We start from the raw sequence: 19,888 nt of genomic DNA on the forward strand, positions 1-19,888 counted from the left end.
CTTTCACCTTGCTAGGAACATATTAAAATATTTTATTGAAGCAGCCAGACTCAGAACAGTAGCCTAGAAGTAAAAGTATTACCACTTCAACAGAGGCTCACAGTGCTCTGTCCTCCAGGAGTGTCAATGCTCTATTTCCAAACTGGATATCTGCTCTCTAGAAAGACAGGTCTAGATGTCATTTTTAGGAGTGTGTATATGGAATAGTCTTCATTTTAGAGACACATACATACTGTACTCAGACAAATGCTACATCAGTTTTTCCTATCCCATTATTTAGGAAAGCTTCCATCAACACGGTTTTAAGTTTCATAGCAAATGAAGGAAGGATCAACAAGAATCTAAAAAATGGTTTCACAGTTAAAAAAGATGATGAACACGGGGTCTAGGCACTGGGACACTCTCCCCTTTGCCCAGCGTTCTTAAAACAGCATTTGCCCTTTTTTTTTTAATTTAACAGTTGCATTCAGAGTCAAATGAGTATAATACTCATTCTGTGGGCACCCCTCTCAAAAGGCTTGTGGCCAGATTTGAAAACCTGGAACATTTACAGCAGAGAGCCATGATGGCTGAGGAGAGGCTCTGAATATGTTAAGCAACATAAAGTTGCTGAGTCCCTTGAACAAGTATTCCACAACTGTCTGCAAGCAAACAAAACACTTCCAACAATTTTAGCTATAGTTTCTGTCTACTTGCCTTCTCCATTTTTAAAAAGAAGATCTTGGTCCACAGATGTTGTTTTTACTGTTCTATTGTTTAAGGACAATACTTGATCCTCTATTCATTCCAAGAACAATTGAATTCACAACATCCTACGTTACACAAGTTTGAATAATGCTAATGTAAACATGCATCTTCCTTGAAACCTCAACATCTCAACAACTTAGGCTTGATCCATGCTGGTTCCTCTTTTGACTGCTTCTCTGCCAATCACAGCTAAAATACGTTTTCTATTTCTATCCCACGCTTGGTGTGGGCTTGTCAATAAAGGAGATTAACTGTTGATTGCTTTTTGTTATCTTTGTTGCATACAGCTTTGGTACTGCCATGAAAGGAATCAGTCATGATTGTCACGATTGCTTTCTTGGTAGACTATCTCAGCATCATTACATGACTGGGGCTGAACCAATTCAGCAGCTTGTGGCTGCTGAAGGGCTGTCTCTGCTCCTTTGTCCTTCCTTGTCTGGTCTCACCAGCCTTCCAGAGCTGGCCTCAGTTTTCATTCTCACCTGCAGATAAGCTGATACAGCTCAGCAACGTTGCAAAAATCTAGCCCAAGAAAAGGAATACATACAAAGATTTTGACAATTTACTGAGCTGAAGTGGCTTGAAGGGTCAGTGAGCATTACAGCTCGAAGAAGCAAAAGGGAGTGGAAAGCAGCACACCCTGCCCAAGAGCAGGATGTGTCCCCTGCCAGATCAGCTCAGCTGCCTAGCCTTGCCACACACACTGAAACAGCCAGGCTCTCAATAAATGCAAATGCTGAAATTATTTTCAAAATCTTAAAAGCCATCAAAAATCACCATTTTCTACCTCATTAGAATAATCTTGAAAGAGAACAAACTGTGCAGCTCCCGGTGCACAATTAGGCCGTGCCATCCTCCCCTCTCTGCACACCTGGCTCGGCTGGATCCTCAGGCATTGCTGCCAGTGCTGCCTGCCAGCCCTGCTGGGCTGAGCTCCCCATGCAGGGCTCCCACCCAACAGGAACCCTAGACCTTTAACTCCTCGTGCTGGCAGAATGCTGGCGGTGACACAGAACGCGAGGGGCCTGACTGAGCTGCACAAGAGGGGGCATGGCCCTCCCTGCCTACGAGATGATGGAGGTACAGCATTTCCTACATGACAGAATTAAGAGCCTGCAGTCACAGCAAACACAGGCTTGACATCTACTGCAATGGGCTACATCCATCCATGCAAACTGCCCCAATCTCTTTTCCACCCAGGAGTTGTGGGTGTTTGAAGAGGTAAGAGGGAAGGACCTCCTTGGGAGAGAAGAGCAGAGACAATGGGGGCTGACTGCTGAATGGAGGTTTGCTGGGGAGGGGTTTCCTGCTCCCAAAAGTCCTTGAAGGAAAGCAGAGCTGTGAGGCAGAAGCAGGGGTGCTGGGCTCTTCAAGGCCCTGCTGCAGCCACTGCCACAGCTCCTAACACGAGGTCTCTTGTCCCCACTGCTGCAATGGTTACAGCAGGTCCTAGCACTGGAAGGCACTTTTTTTTGGCAGCATGCCAGAATTTTCCTGAAGAATGAAAGCAGGAAAAAAAGAACTAGTTCATTTTAACAGTTTATAACTCCTTCAAAGCTGAATCTAATTTAGTGGAACATAAAAAGGCACTTTGTTCCCTGATGGTGCTTCGCCTACCAAATGTCAACAGTCTATTGCAAACAATCGAAGTTTTAAGAGCTCCTTAGTGAAAGGTCACAATTTTTGTATGAGAAATGCTAGGCCATCTAAATACAAGGGTCAACACCAAGTGTCCTCATAATAATATTTTAAAATAATGTATATGCAGGCATGTTTGTATTGTTCAAAAGACATAGGGACTGGCCAAATAAAACAAGTCCCATGCTTAAGTCATCCATGAGGACTAACTCTCTAATCTCTAACCTTGAAGACATGAATCAATGAGCTCACAGACTTGATTGGTTCACTCAGTGATTACCAAGAACTTCTCCTTAGAACTCTGCACAGCCTCTGAAGGAGGTACTGCAGGACTACCTGTCTCCAGTGCTCCCCATCATAATTTAGAAAGCTTACTATGTGACCAAGAGGCCAGCATTCCTTATCACATCAGGTCCTGCAAGAAGCCACCTCCATGAACTGCTCACACACATACCATGTGATGGGAAATTACACACACACATGGTATTCCAGTCATGCCATGGCAAAGGAGCTTTAGAATCATGTTTTATCTTACTGGTCTCTTCCCTGGAATGAACTCGACAAGCTTTTAGTTATTTATGGTAAAGCAGGTAAATGAGAATCAGACCCTCTACAATGGTAGCAGGGAGTGTTGGAAGTAACAGTTTTTAAGAGGCATAACGATACAAACAGACAGGAGTTGTGACCAGAAACTAATCTTCTTGCTTGAATACAATTTACCTGATCATAGATGCAAAGGCATTGTGCAAGAAAAGAGATGCATGCTGTGTGTTTCTTTTCACACAGATGTCATGAAGGCAGCAGATTTTTCCAGCTGAGGCCACAGCTACATTAAACATAATAAATTTGAGATATCTGGCACTAAAGAGCTTTTGTCTTCCAAGGCACTGACAATTTGGTAGGGCCCCTCCTATATGCTCTGTTCCAGCTGGCCCTGAGTCCTGTGCCTGTCTAGAGCTTTAAAAATCAGCTCCAAAATGTGCCAGACAAATAACTTAATCCTAAAGATGCAAACAACAGGGACTACAAGGCAAATTCTCTAGAAATCATGGAACAACAAAAGATAATGAGAGACATCATGTGACAGCCTTATCCCTACAAGAGAACTCTAAATGTCCAAGCAGTTTCACCAGCCCTACAAAATTCACTAAGACATGAGTCCAAATGAGCTATCTAAACTTCAAAGGTGTCAAGCAGTCCATTCTTAAAGATGATCAACATTCAAAATAGCCAAGAAACTGACATCCTGTGCAGGAAACCATGATGCACATGAGCAAGAACATTTTATGAGGATAGATCCATGCTACAGAGAGAGTCCTTTCCCTAGGTCCCAGCTCCATGGGATTTACTTTCAGCTGAGCACAACTGGCTCCATCGTACTGTGTATTAGTCAGTGCTTAGTTATGGCAGCATGGTCTGCCAGAGGTACACTGTCAGCACACCAGCTTCCTCACCCAAAGCTGAAGTCACATCTTCAAGCAATGGGGCCAACCCATGTGAGCCAAGCTACACCACTATGCTTTGCAGACAGGAAGATGGAAGCATCAAGGATTTATAAACCAAAGCACTACCACATTTTACCAAGTGAACAGATAATGAACAAGCACCAAGCAGCCCTTAGTAGGGTTGAGCTGTTGCCCCAAAAAATACACATTTCTGAGAAACCAGACTTTACAGGAAGCCACAAAGAGTGCAGATTTCTAACAAGATTTACAGACTACAGCCATCACAGGAAAAAAAACCCAAAACAAAACACGATGACGAACACAGCTTCTCAGTCATTTCTTGTTCTCTAAATCCCAAATAAAAGATTTTAACATGAAACAGTGAGATGGGGCTGAACATTATTGCAGGCCACCACCCAAAGAGAGGTCTTAACAAAAGTCTAGCTTCCAGGTCTACCCTTCCAGCTCCTTGTTCCTGCTTTGTGCCATTCCCCAGAGATGTGACTGCAGTGTAACCTGGTACCGATGCTGCAGGAAAGGGTACTTGGATCCATGCCCACAAAAGCAGCATATATTCCAAAATCAATTTGAGAGTACTTAGCATGTAGACTGAATCCATATGAAACTGGGTCAATAAAAGACAACTCCATGTTATTTTACCCAGGCCTTTTATCTAATTAAATCCAGCTACAGCACAGCACTGTTTACTGAATGACATTCAGCACAGCCTTGCTGCACCTAGTAACTCATAAGAAAATCTAAAAAATCTTAGATAAGCGTATGATCCAGTCATCACTGCCTTCCAGCAGAGGGTCAGTACAGAAGTTGATAGCAGAGAGCTTTCTCAGAGCAAGACAGACAATACAAGAGCTACTGGCAGCTGCAGGGGCACACAAGCACCCCTGCATACCATTGTCATGCAGAAAAAGCACAATGTTCAAGCAGCACTGAGCACACAAGTCCTTTCTGAAAGATGGTTTCAGAAAACACCCAGGTGAAACACATCAATATAATGAGCAGCACCTCTTATAACTCTAACCAACACCAGCAAGAACAAAGCCCCACCCTGTGACAGGGGCTCACTGTCATCACAGGGAGAGATTGGAAACAAGAAAAGCCACAGAGAGACCACTTTGTGCCAGAATATTTGCTCTCCAATACTGGCACATGGGACTTGTTACATGCAATTGGTGGCCAGTAGTACCAGGTGATGAAAAACCTAAAATACATCTGATATCCAGAAGACAGAATCTCCTCCTTTGGGTGTCCAATCCACTCAGGAAGCAGGGTCCCCCTAAGCAAGTGTGCCACTGCTGTACTTTGGGCCCAGTGCATCAACACCTGCAGGTGAGAGCTTCTTGTTCTATCATATTTTACTCATAGGCCTTAACACTTAAACAAGTACTTCTTCCATTGGCAATACCTGTGCATCACTAATTACTCCCATGTTTCAATTTATTTACTGGCAAATACAAACTTAAAATTCTATCAAGTTCTTGCTGACAAAGAGCTGTAGTCTAATTCGTTATTGCTTTAGCCTCAAACTATAGGCTTATGGAGGTGTTTTGCTCTCTTGACACCAGAATGAAGTTGGATGAGAAATTATATCCACCAGGATATTTTAGGAAGTGCAAAGTGACAAAATGTTTCCTCAGGCCAAGATCTGAGGGCTGCAAGAGCTTCCAAAAGTATCTGAGCTTGCAGAACTCTGTAGCTTGGGTCATACAGAGCAGTGGTCTACCACAAACATACATCATAAAGAACCTTGCAGTAGCAATATGAATTATGCTTAGAGAAGAAAAAGGATAACATCACCTGCCTGAATGTCATCCTTTTACAATGTAAAAAACCAGTGGCTACCATTCTGTCACCTGTAATAAATGACATTATTAATAACTTCATTAACTGAAATTAATTAAATGGGACATAATAGTCACCTTTACAGAAAACATCTATGGGTTATTACTGCTGCAGCTGATAACACACGAAACCTCTTTATCAATTGGGTTGATTGTGCTCCCCAGCAGAAAGAACTAACAGTCTACAAGACGTAGCTATGGACTGAGCAAGTTTTAGTAAAAGCAGGGTCTCCATCTGAAGCCAGAGTCTGCAAAAATTCACAGCCTGTACTGTGCTAACCCACCTTCATCTGCAACCCTCATCAACATAGTCCTTATTTTTATCTTACCCTTAACCGAAGAGCATTTCACCACAGTAAATTCTGAGAAACATCAATTCTGACTCCTTGTACTGCTGCTCTCACAACAGGTAAGAAACATTTTGTGCAATGTTCATCCATATGAATTACCAAAACAATCCACTTGCTTGTTGTCGTGGAGACAATTCAAGATTCAGTTTGGGAACAGAAGAATCTTCCTCTTGAAGGCTGTTCGACCCCGCATCTGTCTTCACCAGGAGACTCTGAAAGTCCATCTAGCTCAAAAGTCCAGAAATGACCAGACTATCCCAGCCAATTTTACGCTGGGAGGACAACGGTTTCTTGAAGCATGAAAGGGAAGGGCTGAAGCTACAAACCATGAGGTGCAACCACAGACACTATCACAGCACAAAGCTGAAAGGACTAGAAATATGTTGAGGGGAAACATCAACTTTTCTTCTGCATACAGTCCAGAAAGGAAGGGAACATCTTATCACCAGTGTAGAGAACATGACTACCATCATGTCAGGGGCCCTGCACACATTAGCCAAAGAATGTCCCTCAGAAAATGGATAGTAAGATTTTGAAAAAAGAGTTGCTAATTTGTTTTTAACACTGATGGCAACTCTTCCTCTCCCTGGTAAGCTGTTCCATTGTTCAAATAAGCCTCAATGACTATGAATTTTTTTTCATATTTCAAGGGGAATTGTGTTAAATCTCAGCTTCCAACTGGAAAATCTTATGACTCTAAATAAGACCTAAACCCCTTGTTAGCAGGTATCACCCACATTTAAGCATTTGTATAGAAATGACTTAGCATGTCCTAACATCTCTTTTTAATAAGCTGAGTAAATAATGTACCTAATACCTTACCAAGTTAAAAAAATCACTCACCTTCCAAGTCCTAGTTTATTTCTTTTGGTCTTAAACTAATCTCAGAATTGAATAAAATTAAGGAGTCACAGTCTTTTCAATTTGGAACAGGAGCAAGATCACATCCCTCCTTCAACCTGATAAGCCCTTTGAATTATTGAAGCAACTATCTTCAACAATCACTAGTACTCTCCCAAATCAGTGTTTTCCAAAGAAAGCTTTCCATCTTAGGAGCAGAGTCCAGTTCCCACATACTCAGTACTCTGCAATGAGCTGCATCAAAAATGTTTTTGTTGGATTTATCATCACTCAACCAGGCATATCTACTCATTCTCTAACAGTAACCTTATCTGTCTCTTTCCTCCTCCTCAAACAGTTTTCTAACTACAAACCTTACTGGCAAGGTTTTAATAGTACCATCTCCATGGGCTGATACAGATACTAAACAAGACAGCGATGGAAACAGATCCCTGGGGAAATTGACAATAGAAACAGTCTTGATCAAAGCTATCTGCCAAGTAACTACTACTTTTTATTATCTATCATTAGAGGTTTTTAATCCCTCTAATGTGTGTTGTCCTTGAGATAATATTATTTTGCTTAAAAATTGGTCACTTGGAGAAATTCAACTGGTTGAGCAATGTTTCACTCTATCAGTATTGCTTTGTACAGTCTTGTCAAAATAGACAAGACAGCATTTGTCTGCAAAGATGTATATTACGAAGTTCTGCTAAATAGATACTAACATGCTTTTTTCAGATTCTAATAGGCTTCTCTAAAATGTTCCAAAATTATTTTTATTTTGGAACAACACACAGATAAATAGTTCTCAGCTCTTTGGGTCATCCCTTTCAGGTTTTTTCAATAGTGAATCTTGGTGGGCGTGTTCCACCCTTCTGCAACCCCCTTAGCTTACAAGAATTGGCTAAAAAATTAGTAGTGATGAATAATGAGCTCCTTGCTTTCGCTATTATTGTTGGACATACCTTATCTAGATCTGCTGTTTTCTAAATATTAGTGAGTACTGTCTCATCCTTCTCTGTTATTAATTATGTAGAAAACCAGATGAGGTAAAAATACCCCCTCTTAAATTCTAAACACAATCAGTTGGGGGTTGTTTTTTGTTTTGCTGTTGTCTGTGGGGTTTTTCCCCAAAAATACACAACTACCTCCTGATTTTATACTGTACCCATATATAGACCTTTTATCTTTGCATGTAAAAAACCTGATGGGTTCTCTAAACTTAGGTCACCAGTATTGCCATGACTAGCATATTTCATTTCTCACCTGTTTCTTTGCTGAAGTTTGCACCTATATTCACTGCTATTTACGTCCTCCTCCTTGCCTAAAGTGCGGAATGCTTTGAGTTTTGTTACCACAGTTTCACCAACTGTGGAGTCATGCCTCCTTGGCCATCAGTATGATGCTGCTGAACACTTTATGGCTTCCATTAATATTTCCCTTTTAAAGGTACCTTCCTGGGCAGTTATTCTGCCAATTGTTTAAACTCCGAGAAACAGTCTATTCCTAAAGCTCCTTACAGTGCTGCCTGATGCCATATTCTGTTTGCACAAAGCAAATACAGACAAATAACAATCACCGGTACCTAGGCAACGGTGGGACTTCAGGTCAGCTATTAACTCTTCTTTATCTGCAAGAACAAGGTCAACTATTGATTTATTCCACAGTGGGTGCAGAACTGTGTGCATTAAAAAACTACCAACTCCTTCTAGAAGCTTTCTGGAAGTCTTTTCGTTGGCCTCATGAAATGTAAAGTAAAAATTACCTGTTTTAAGCAGACCATATTATTTGCCTCCCTGTAAGATGCATATATATAAGGGAATGCTTGGTCTTTTCCTGAGGATATCTCAAGGACCTGTTAGAAACACATTATGGCTGAGAGACCGTCGGAACCCAAATAATTTGAATTTGTTAAGAAATCCTTACGAGTGCAGCTCTGCCAAATGGTGCAGGTTTAGAAAGCGTTATGTAATATGCATTTAATCACACATGGGACAACATGTCTCAAGTCCACCTCTACTCAAGTCTGGACAAAACATTAGATATTTTCTGTGCCCCAGGACTGGGCTGACCTCTCGCATGCTGTTCCATCCTTGAGGGGACTTCTTTACTCCCTCCCTACCATCACATTTATTTCTTCCTCCGTGGCTTTACTGTCTATCCAATTTCTCCCTTTGTACAGTAGCTTGGGAAAATCACTCCAGGCAAGGATTTTGAGTCTCTCAGATATGACGTTGAGGAGATGTGACCTGACACACAGAAGGGAGAGGGAGAAGATGGGGGTTACAGGCTAGTCACAGCTGAAGACTCAGACAACCATGAGTCCCCTTTAGGAGTAAGGGTAGGTTTCAGTGAGTCACCCAAAGGAAAGCATCCTGATCCTGAAAAAGAAACAGGAGCAAGCAGAATTCAGAGAGCATGCTCTCCTGCTTGAGGCTATTAGCATGCTGAGAGAAGCAGCACTGAAAGAAAAAGGAAGATGTGCAAGAATCATTCATTATTTCCTTGGCAAAGTAGCAAAGTTCTCTATTGCAGAAAAAAGACACATGGGGTGTCATGTGTCCCAGAAGATGAACGCTCTGCTGGCAGGCATAAGTCTCAGCAACCACAGGGCCAGGTGAACTACCATAAGGTTTTACAAGGAATATATCATTTACCCAGTTAAAATCACATCAATGTGTTGGAACTTGAGATCATGTTTAGAGAAAAAAATTAACATCAGAGGAACACCAGAAATCAATTCATATAGCATTATTCCCCATCTCTCCTATGCACAAAAAGGGCACCATGTAGGCCCAAAAAAGGAGAAGAAATCTTAAAGCAAGTAGTTAAGAGTGTATTTTCTACAAGTCACTTCTTAGGACAGCAGTTCTATTAAACTGCCTAGGCGTCCCAACCTGCAAAGCATAGGCAAGAGCCACCAAGACAGGGATGTCCTTGTAATTCCATCTCCCACACCAGGAGCACATGGCAGAAAAGCATCAAGGTGAACAAGTGTGAAAAGGGCTAGCTGTCAATTAAGCACCAGTCCCAGGAGAAGGGACAGCAATGGGGAACACTTTATGTAAGTGACGCAGTTCCCAGGAGAGGGGAGCAGCCGTAGCACAGCGCAGGACGTGATAAATACAGACTGGAGCAGGTGGTCCAAGAACTAGCTGTGATTTCAGCAAGCATTTGTCCAAACCAGGTGGAACTGCCTGCTGTGCAGCCCTGCAACAGCAAGAAGCAGGCTGGAAAAACCACAAAGCAGAGCAGAAGATTCAGCAATCACAGATTGCCAGATGAGTTTAATTCTGAAAACATTCCCACAGGCATCAAGAGTATAACAATAATCTAAGGTATGAACAACATGGAAGCAAACCCAGGCCTCTTGCAACAGAATCACAGATCCATGGTTTTGGCTGGGAATTGACTCCAGAGGTCCTTTGGTGCATCCCCTGCTCACAGCAGGTATAATGAGATCTTTTTGGCTGGGTTGTGTCCAGTCAAGTCGGATGCCATCAAGGATGGAGGTTCCACAACCCATCTGGGCAATGTGTTCCACTATTTCAGCATCCTCACAAAAAACCTAACATTTTCCCGGTATCTAATTGATAAATCAAAGGCAGAGAGGCCCTGGAAAGAGACCTAGACAAATTAGAGGGCTGGGCAATCACCAACCATATGAAATTTAACAAGGACAAGTGCCAGATTCTGCACCTGGCATGGGGCAACCTTGGATGTACTGACAGATTGGAGAATGAGATGCTGGAGAACAGTGCTGCAGAAAGGGACCAGGGAGCCTGGTTGATGGAAAGTTGAGTATGATGAAAGGCCTGAAAATTCACTCTTATTAGTAAATTAACATTTCCCTCAGCCCATTTCTTTAGCCTGGCCAGGTCCCTCTGAATAGCAGCCTTGCCTTTCTGCATTTTGACCACTCTTTTGTTCCTTTTGTACTGTCCAAGCTACAGACAGATAAGCCAAATTCTTCTCTCATTTACAGCACTGAAGTCCATGAATTAGACACATTTACAATACTGCAACACTACTCTGCATGTGAGCGGGTGCCTTTGTGCATGCATACACACCCACACCTGAGATGGCTCAGGAGATGCAACAACTGAAACAGAAATACTGCAGAATTTGGAGGAGCAGCTGCTATAAGTGAGGACCAAGGTATACACTCCAAGCCTAAAGTGACAAGAGCTTTGGGCTTTCCTGACTTCGATTCATTGGACTGCACCTTAAAAAGGCAGCAGCTGTTAACTTCATAAATAATAATAAATATTTCTGAAGACTTTCAAACATGCCATCAATCCAGGATCATATTATATCAACAAGTCAAATACTCCCTGATGATGATATGACACATAGATAACTTCACCTGAAGGTTAGGTCATGAGACATCTAGCTCGTTAATCCATGTTCACATGGAATGAGTCACCACCTGTACTCACATAAACAAATTCTTCCTCAAAGAGCTTATAAATCAAGAATCATGAATAGCACCCAGGATTAGGGAAGACAAACTATGTGGTCAAAAGCAATGGAAGGTATCTCATACACAATATAAAATACCATCTGACTTGCACGAGCTTTTCCACATGCAATCACTGCTTGGCAAATTGTTTGCAGCCATCTTTCATCACAGAAATAGATCACGAGGAAAGAAATACTTCAACATGCTTCTAAATGCAACTGAAAAACAGTGCTTTGCAAGTCAGTGTTTAATCCTGCCCTTTACTCAGAAATAAGGTAAGGTTTCATTTTGTTTTGGTTTTTTGGTTTTTTTTTCCAAGCCAATTGTTAGATTACACTGAACATTTCTGCTCAGAGAAGCTGTGGGTTGCCCCAAGCAGTGGTGTATGCCCCATCCCTGGAGGTGTTCATAGCCAGGCTGGATTGAGCTTTAAGCACACCTAGTGAAAGATGTACAAGTCCGTGGCAGGGGTGTTTGAAGTGAATGATCTTTCAGGTCCCTTGCAACCCAAACCATTTTATGATTCTATGAACAACTTAATAGGAAGGCGATTGTTATAGTTCTCACGTGTATTAACCAGCTAAGTTAAACACTACCAATTGTTCTAATCCTGCAAATGTATTACAGTGTGCAGACTAAACTGAGGGGGAAGGGCTTTTCATTCACACAAATACACAGCACCAGGTGTCCCACCTGTGGAAGAGGAGAATCTGCCATGCCTGAAGAGGTGCTCATAACTTACCCCAAACATCTGCCGAAGGTCAGGATCTCGAAAGCGGAAGGGAATGTTAGACACATGAAGTCGTTTTGGAGTGGATTTGCTCTCAGTATTCTCACTGCTCTGTGTCTGTGATTGCTGTCCATCTGTCTGTGCCCCTCCTTCTGTCTGCTGAAATCAGAAAAGACAAAAGTGTACGCATGAGCAGAAATCACACAATTTCCTTTCACGTGTCTTGTCTGCCCCTTCTTAGGTATCAGCACTGCACTTGCAATGGAGCCAGCTAGCACCTGGCAATTATTTTGATAAACCCAGTAGAACTTAACAATCGATCTGTTGTTCTTCCCCTCCCTTTCCATGAGTAAACACTAATGAGATCTCAGCCTCCCTCCCCTCCTATCACCTTCCAGCATAGTAGATTTGTCTTTGGTTTTCTTAAATTGCTCCTCTCTTTTAGCCCAATTTTCCTCACTTCAGCTGCTACCATATGAAAGCTCTAATGAAGAGACGGATCTCTCATATCCTGGAGCTGGGAGGTAGCACCGCCACTCTAATCTCATGTGGCAGGATGTTCATGCAATCATCAAAATCCCACAGCTGAAGTGGCAGCTCTTCACTGGGCCAATACCAGAAGTGCATCCCGAGGCAAAACGGCATCTGCTCTGTCAAGCTCCCTTCAGAGAAACATTACCCTAAAAGAAGATCTATAATTAAATGGTAAAATCCATATAGGAACAGCTTACGGATGTCTCTGATTAACTTCTTGCATACATTTAAGTGAGCCCAGGAACAGGAAACAGTTATCACCACTGCAAGATTTAGAAAAACCCCAAGTGCTGCTTTTTGCTACCAATTCCACAGCTAAGAAAGGCAATTTGTTCCCCTGTTCTCAAGCGCTGACTGCCACGGCAAAGAGAGGTCAAGGGGTGCACCAGGGGTATTTGTTCACAGAAAAAGTACAAGAAGCAGGCAGAGGAATAAGGGAGATCTGTGTGCCAGATGAGAGTCCTAATGCCTGCACAGAGATTACTGGCAGGAGAAAAGTAGGGAACAGAACCTCAGCTGCTTGTGTGAGCTTAGACTGAAAAGTGCTAAAATTTGAGCACAGCACCAAATATAAAGGCAAGGCCCCTTTGCAAAATGGCTTGATGAGAAAATAGCATTTTTCACACTTTAGTCAGAAAGATGACCTCAAAACCTCAGAGCCACAGAACAAAGCAGACTACAATTTAGTCGGTTTTATTGCTCTTGTCCCTTTCCAACTGCATTCACTGACAGGCCAAGGTATTCAAAGAGCACCCACCCACTCACTCTGTCTCCTGCTGCTTGCCTCAGACTCCCAGGAGTTAAGCTTTGACTACCCGTGTGATGCACTTTAAAGTGTCATTTCAACTCTTTAGACGCCAACCTGACTTCCTCCTTAACCCATCAAGTAAAAAGAAGTCCTACAATAAGGCAAGGACTGTAATTGCTGAGAGTCAGTTTTTTAAGGCACTTTCAAGAAAACATGTGGGCCTTAAAAATGTAAGGGCTGAGGTTTTTGCTGGTTTGGGTCCTTCTTTCCTCCTGTTTTAAATATGCAATTTGTGTACCAAAGATGAAAGAATTCTGAGGGGAGCTGCCCACACCGATTCCCCAACCACTGACTGAACTTGCTAGGTTGACTCTGCACATAATTCAGTATACAACATTCACAAACATTTGGAAACATCTCTTCACAGACCAACTCAATTGGCAACACTAAGAAGGTATCTTCTGCCTAGAAATACCACCTAAAGATATGACCTTGAACTCGCATATTGATTACAAAGCAAGTGTATATACAAAGACAAGAGCAAGCAAACAGTAAGCACTGGGGTCTTGCCATGCTGAGCAGAGCAGTGGCAGCTTTCCATTTCATTTCAGTAGAGCTGCGCATGCAGCACAAAACATGTTTGATCTGGTTAACATAAATTATCTATGATAGGAAGAATGACAATACTGCCCTGACAAGTATGTCTACTTCCCATAGCTGTGCAAGTCTCAGGAGAAGCCTTGTAGAATGAAGCATATTATTTGTCCAAGACTCAATCAACCCCCAGACATCAAATTTTGGACAAAAATTTCAGAAACTTCCTTTTGATCTTATCCAAAAGCTGTCCCCCGCATGTTCGACCTCTTCTCCTTCCCTCACCTCTAGGACAAAAAGGCTCTCCAAACTCATAGAGAGTACACCCTAGGGGAGGAATCAATGCAGCTGGCTTGCAACTAAATCACACCAAGCTACTTAGTGGTTTTATTTTTATGCCTCCATCAGAGTCCTCTGCTCCTCAGGGCAAATTTGTCCAAGAAGAACAAAACACAGGAGTAGCTTATCTATCACCACTGCATACACCACCAGCAAGTAAGTACTCCAAAGTAACTCCCAAAAATCACCAATACTCCTGCTAAAAGGGACAGCTACATTAAAATACAGGTTGCACAGGACTGGATCTGGTGTTTCCACAGGGGAGGAAGCCAGAATGTTGTTTGCACTCCTCTCCCATCCATTTGTTCCCAGGCAGAGGGGAGAACTCCTTTCTTACCAAGGGTGCAATGTATCATGTACAGTGGCCTGCTCAAAAGCACTCACAGCTGTTCCTGCATATGGCAGAGAGCTGCTGCCACACAGGAGTCATTCTGCAGCATGTGAGACGTGCACAGTGAGACAAATGCTTCAAAGAGAAGAAATGATAGAAGGAAAAAGGGATCTTGGTCCACTCTTACTTTTTTAACTCCACTGAGAGACTCCAAATGCTTTTCATGCTTTCACATAGCCTAATTTTTCAGTAGTAGTATAAAATTAAATAACTTCTTCTCTATGCTGTAGCTCCCTCATCTCTATCACCCATGGCCCTAAGGTAAGATTTGAACTTTCCACCGCTGTAACATTAGCTCACTACATTTGTCCATTGCCACACATTCAGCTACAACGTAAATGAAAAAAACAGTCCCTTCAGATCTTTTGTTTTTTTCTTTTACAGTTATTCCTTGGCTTAATTCATTAGGAAGGAGATGAAAGGAAGGGCCTGGAGCCTGTTCTCAGGCACCACACAACAGAGCCTGGCAGCTGTGCTACCCTGACCAAACCAGATGATGAAAGCCCTCATTTCACCAAGTGCTCACTCCCCATCTTGACTCCTTCCCCACAGGGCGTTCAAGCTCCTTCTGGCCTCGTGTCAGCACTTCCCAGTGAATAAAGAGACGTCTCCTTTCTCTAGAGAGCCAGCTCAGAAGGGCACTAATACACATTCCCCAGGTCCCAATGCCTCTCATTAGGCAATATAGACATGCTGCAGCAAAGGTCTCACACTTAGGAACAGTACACTGGATTCACTGCACCTCCTCAGCACAGCCTGCGTACCAGGCACTGATGCAGGTGATAATGCCACTCATGCCTGCACAGGAATGCTCTGAGCACTGCTCAAGGTCACTGAGAAGCACATCAGAGCTTAGGACAGCAAAGCATGTGCTTCACTTTTAACTCCTTGCTGCCTCTGCCCCCAGGTCAGCTCCTCCTTTACACCTGCCAGCAGCAAGGAAACCCTAAGCAAGAAGAGGCAGCTGCAAAGAAAAGCACAGATTATACTCGTGCACATACACATGTAAAAGGGGAGGAGGACACCTGGAAACATGAGAGAGTTCCAAAAGGTTTGGGGGTACCTCTACAACCACCTTCCCACCTCTCAACTGGTCTCTATCCTAATGCAGGTGAACAACCAGTTGCTGAGGATTTCCCCTCAGCAGCAGGGAAGCAGGGGCTCCAGCACCACCTGAGCTCCAAGCAGATCTCCATCTGCATGGCTAGACAGAGGGATGCCTCCCCAGCAAGGCAGACAAGCACTGGTGCAACACACCAACACAGAGATTATTAATACCCAGCACATTCTGTTTCCATCTCCCACTTGCTTCTAGAACTGGAACCGCTTCAGATCCAAGTTCCAGACAAACAAAAACCAACCCCCCATTCTCTCCCCCAGGAAGCAGGCGGTCCAAAACGTTGTGAATCATACTGAGGAGGTTAAGAGCCATAAATCATTGCAAAGAAAATATTTACAAAATACAAACTGTAACTAATAACTATATTTAAAAGGGGATTTGGGTGGCTTACAAAATCTAGGAGACAGACTGTGCTCACTCCACTGCTCCTCAATCACTCTTGGATCCAAAAAAAGCCAAAACCAAACACCCAACCTTGTTTGGATCAAGCACTTGAAGAACTGTGGAGACAAGGACCAAAAGCTACAAGTGGGAGAAGGCAATCTTCCCACTATGAAGCAGAGCACAGACAATATAGAAAAATCTCTACAACTTCTAGTGAAGAACCTGTGTCAAAACAACCAGTCATGCACAAATGAACAGATACCCACTGAGGAGGTTTCATGGAAAAACAAGAGAGGAATTAGGCTCTATACACAGAATCCATCTCCTTCCCCACCACACTCTACTAAAGTAGGTTTGAGGTCCCACACATCCAATAGTAAATGCCATGGGAACTTTAGCTGCTTAAACACTTGTTCACCAGACAGAAGACCTTAAGGCTAATTATCACTTTTCAACAGCAGTAAATATAATTTTACATTTATATCCATGTACTTGGTTTTCAGAGATGCCAGCAATGTTATATTAAAAAAAAAACTGGGCACTACTTACAGGCATAATTAACTATCATCCAAAATATTCTGTATGCTAAAAAAACAGAACCAAAAATTCTAAGAACATACCAATTAACTTCTATAAGGCTTTTTACTATTTTCCACACAGTCAGGTGAATTTACGGTATATTTTTTCTGATATATATTTTTTGTTAGTTACCTATTTTCAGACATTATGAAGCTTAAGTAATTTTATTCACTTTCCTCATTAAAGACATACCTCACAGAACAAAAACCTAACACAGGAAAGCACATAGGGAGCTTTGCTCTGCTGCACAATACCTTTGACATGTCCAGTAACATTTTCAACTCAAAGATGGCTATTTCTAACCAGAAATTCTTTAGTGCTTTTTTCTTTTCCTTTTCCCTCTCAATGAAGTGGTGAAATGGAGCCCCCTGAAAGGCCTACTCTGCTGGTCAGATTGTCAAACCTTTTGTGAGCAGCTCCAGCCCATTCCTCGCAAAACAGAGATGCCCTGACAAGGTGAAAGAGAGAGCAAAATTTCCCAAGCTAGTGGTCACCACTTCATCAACAGTGGCAGAAGAACTGCCACACAGTGACAGACTTAAGATCCATCCAGCCCATTATCTTGTTTCTAACAGCAGCCAAATGTTTGGCATCTGTGGAAGGACACAAGAACAGGGAAAATGCTCGCTGACTTTCCTCCAGCAAACTAAGCCAGCTGATATCTCAACTTGCAAAGCATCCCATGGACAAGAGCTGCAATGCTAATTTCTTCATTATATGGAAAAAATACGTAGTAAACCCTGCTCTTTTTCCCATGGCAGCCAGTTATTTCCCACTTGCATCCTAGTAAGTGAAAATGGGAAAGCTCCACATTTTAGTTGCCTTACCATCCAATCTTCTATGTACTTGTCATATGCCTTTATTCCTGACAGCTCTTTCTGTAAGTGAAGATTTCATTTCTTCGCATAAAAAACCTGCTACATCCCTTTCATCATTGCTTTTATCCTTCCCTGTACTTCTGCTAGATCTGCTAAAACCTTCGAGAGATAAGCAGAATTACCACAGCTATATACTCTAACGTAATGATATTTGTTGATTTATTTCCTATTTCTCATTTTTAAATCTGCCTCACTAGACACAAGTCTGCAAGTGCTGACAATCTGCCTCATATTCAAAGCAAACTCTTGATGTTAAATGTCAGGGTTTGCAACCTCAAGACAGCAATTTCTAAGCTGAGTTGGCCAAACAATCAGCACCAAACTACCTATTTGAAGCTAGTTCTTCCTCATGTCTACCTGCTTAGCAGTATCAGAAAATAAATAATGATATTCATTAAACACATTCTTCACCTGAAATACATCACATGAGCAATTGTTTTAATTATTAAAGGGATGAAAAGTAATTACAGAGGAAAACTCTGCAAAGTCAGTCTAGGCAAGAAATACCCAAGAGGAAGTCATCATTATAACATTGTCCACGTGTTGCAAAAGTCAGCTGAGGAATCCTTGGTGTTGTTGGCTCTCTTCTTTCTAAGCCCTGGCTAGATGTACAAGGCACAGCCAGATGACCAAGCACCTTCCCTATCTTGCTTCTGAACATGACACATATGGGCCCACCATGAAGGTGTCTTCTTTGAGAATATGAGAGTCAATATCCCTTTATGGTATAGTGGATGAGTTAAACAAGTTTCAGTAGAGCACATCAAGAAGCAGAGGCACGGTGCTCTGTAATTAAATAATGCTTTATACTGGTTCATGACAACGTAACACCAAGGTGACAGCACCTGCCATTTTCATGTGAAGTCATTTACATAAACTTATTCCTCTACTTCTATACCTCCAGCTGCATCCCATAATTTATACAGATATACAAATTCTTCCCTCTGACATTAACAAGAGAAACAAGTTGAATAATCAGCTTGCAGTAGTAAGTGCATTGCATTTACTATCAAGCAAGCTTTTTTAGTTCAGCAGATGATTAATCTTCCCTCTGCAGGTAGAGTACCAGGAGATGCAGAGAGCTGACAATTGCTCTCGGCTTCTGGCCATGCTCTCCACACGCTTACCTTGCAACAACAGCATTTGCTGGATCCCTCCAAGAGCTGCTCTAATTCATTAATCCAGCAAAAGAATTGGACAGCTTTCTGCCAGGTCAGTGAATTAAAGTGGCTCACGTAAGGAATGCCAGAGACAGTAAATAGGAGTGGGAGTTTGTGCTTGGAGCCAGATCTCTCCTTTCTGACAGCAGTGAATCTCTTAGATCAGCTCAGCTGCCAGAGGTACTGCAGCCTAATTAGCATCTCCCCTTGCAGCTAACTGTGCTGAGTGTTTCCATTAGGGATAAGAGCACTAAGGTAAACCAAGAAGGGGGAAGGGGGAAGAAACCAGGCAGCCCAGCACGATAAGTGAAATGCTGAGCATCAACTGTTTAAGAGAAGGGCTGCAACAGGCAGACCAAGTGGGCCAAATAAGGTCCTGTACCTCAGCCTATTTTTAATCCAGGTCTTTCAGCTGTGCTTTGGGACAGTATCAAGAGAAAGGACAGATGCTTGGACACGAAGACCGAGAGGTCTTCCTGCCACATGCCAGGCAAGAAACAAAGCCCCACAGATGAGACTTGGTCCTAAAATAGAGATTCCAAAATATGAAGCTGTTTGCATTACACCGACTACTGTGCCCATTTCTTTTCTAAGCCCCAATCTTGCGACTCCGAATGCTTTCCACTACATTCAAACCTCTGTAACCAAGCTCATCCTCAGCTCATGACACCAACCAGTCAGTTCAGGCTTTTAGTCTGCATAGAAAGGCATGGACTTCAACTCTCAAAGTTTACTTTACGTAAGTTCACTGCTGATCTTTGACCTAGGCTCCTAGACCACTGTATTTTCACTCAGACACTACCACTAATCTCAAATCATTCTAGCTAGCTAGCCAAGTTTATATGAAAAGGTGCTCCCACCCTGTGTCTTAAGGACCCTGTTACAGACCACATTACATTGCTGTGCAACATCCAACCAACGAGATCAAGCCCTCTCTCTATTAGCGATCTTTAAGCTACGCCCATGTTCTTTGTTACTTTTGCCATTATCCTAAAGGCTATCAGCCTGAAAAGCAGGAAAGGTCCCTATCTGACCACACCTTTTGCTATCTCCCTCTGTCCTGCCAACACAACCAATCACAGGCCTT

The 19,888-nt window shown here is 42.6% G+C and overlaps 1 protein-coding gene across 1 annotated transcript in view; it reads right to left on the minus strand.

The window, feature by feature from the left end:
- The window catches only part of RBFOX2 (RNA binding fox-1 homolog 2), a 170,386-nt gene that overhangs the window by 38,259 nt on the left and 112,239 nt on the right, over window positions 1-19,888 (minus strand). The window contains 1 exon segment of the mRNA XM_030959453.1: window positions 12,087-12,233. Coding sequence (XP_030815313.1) covers window positions 12,087-12,233 — 147 coding nt within the window.

The sequence above is a fragment of the Camarhynchus parvulus genome, chromosome 1A (assembly GCF_901933205.1).
Source record: "Camarhynchus parvulus chromosome 1A, STF_HiC, whole genome shotgun sequence".
In the NCBI taxonomy this organism is placed as follows: Eukaryota; Metazoa; Chordata; class Aves; order Passeriformes; family Thraupidae; genus Camarhynchus; species Camarhynchus parvulus.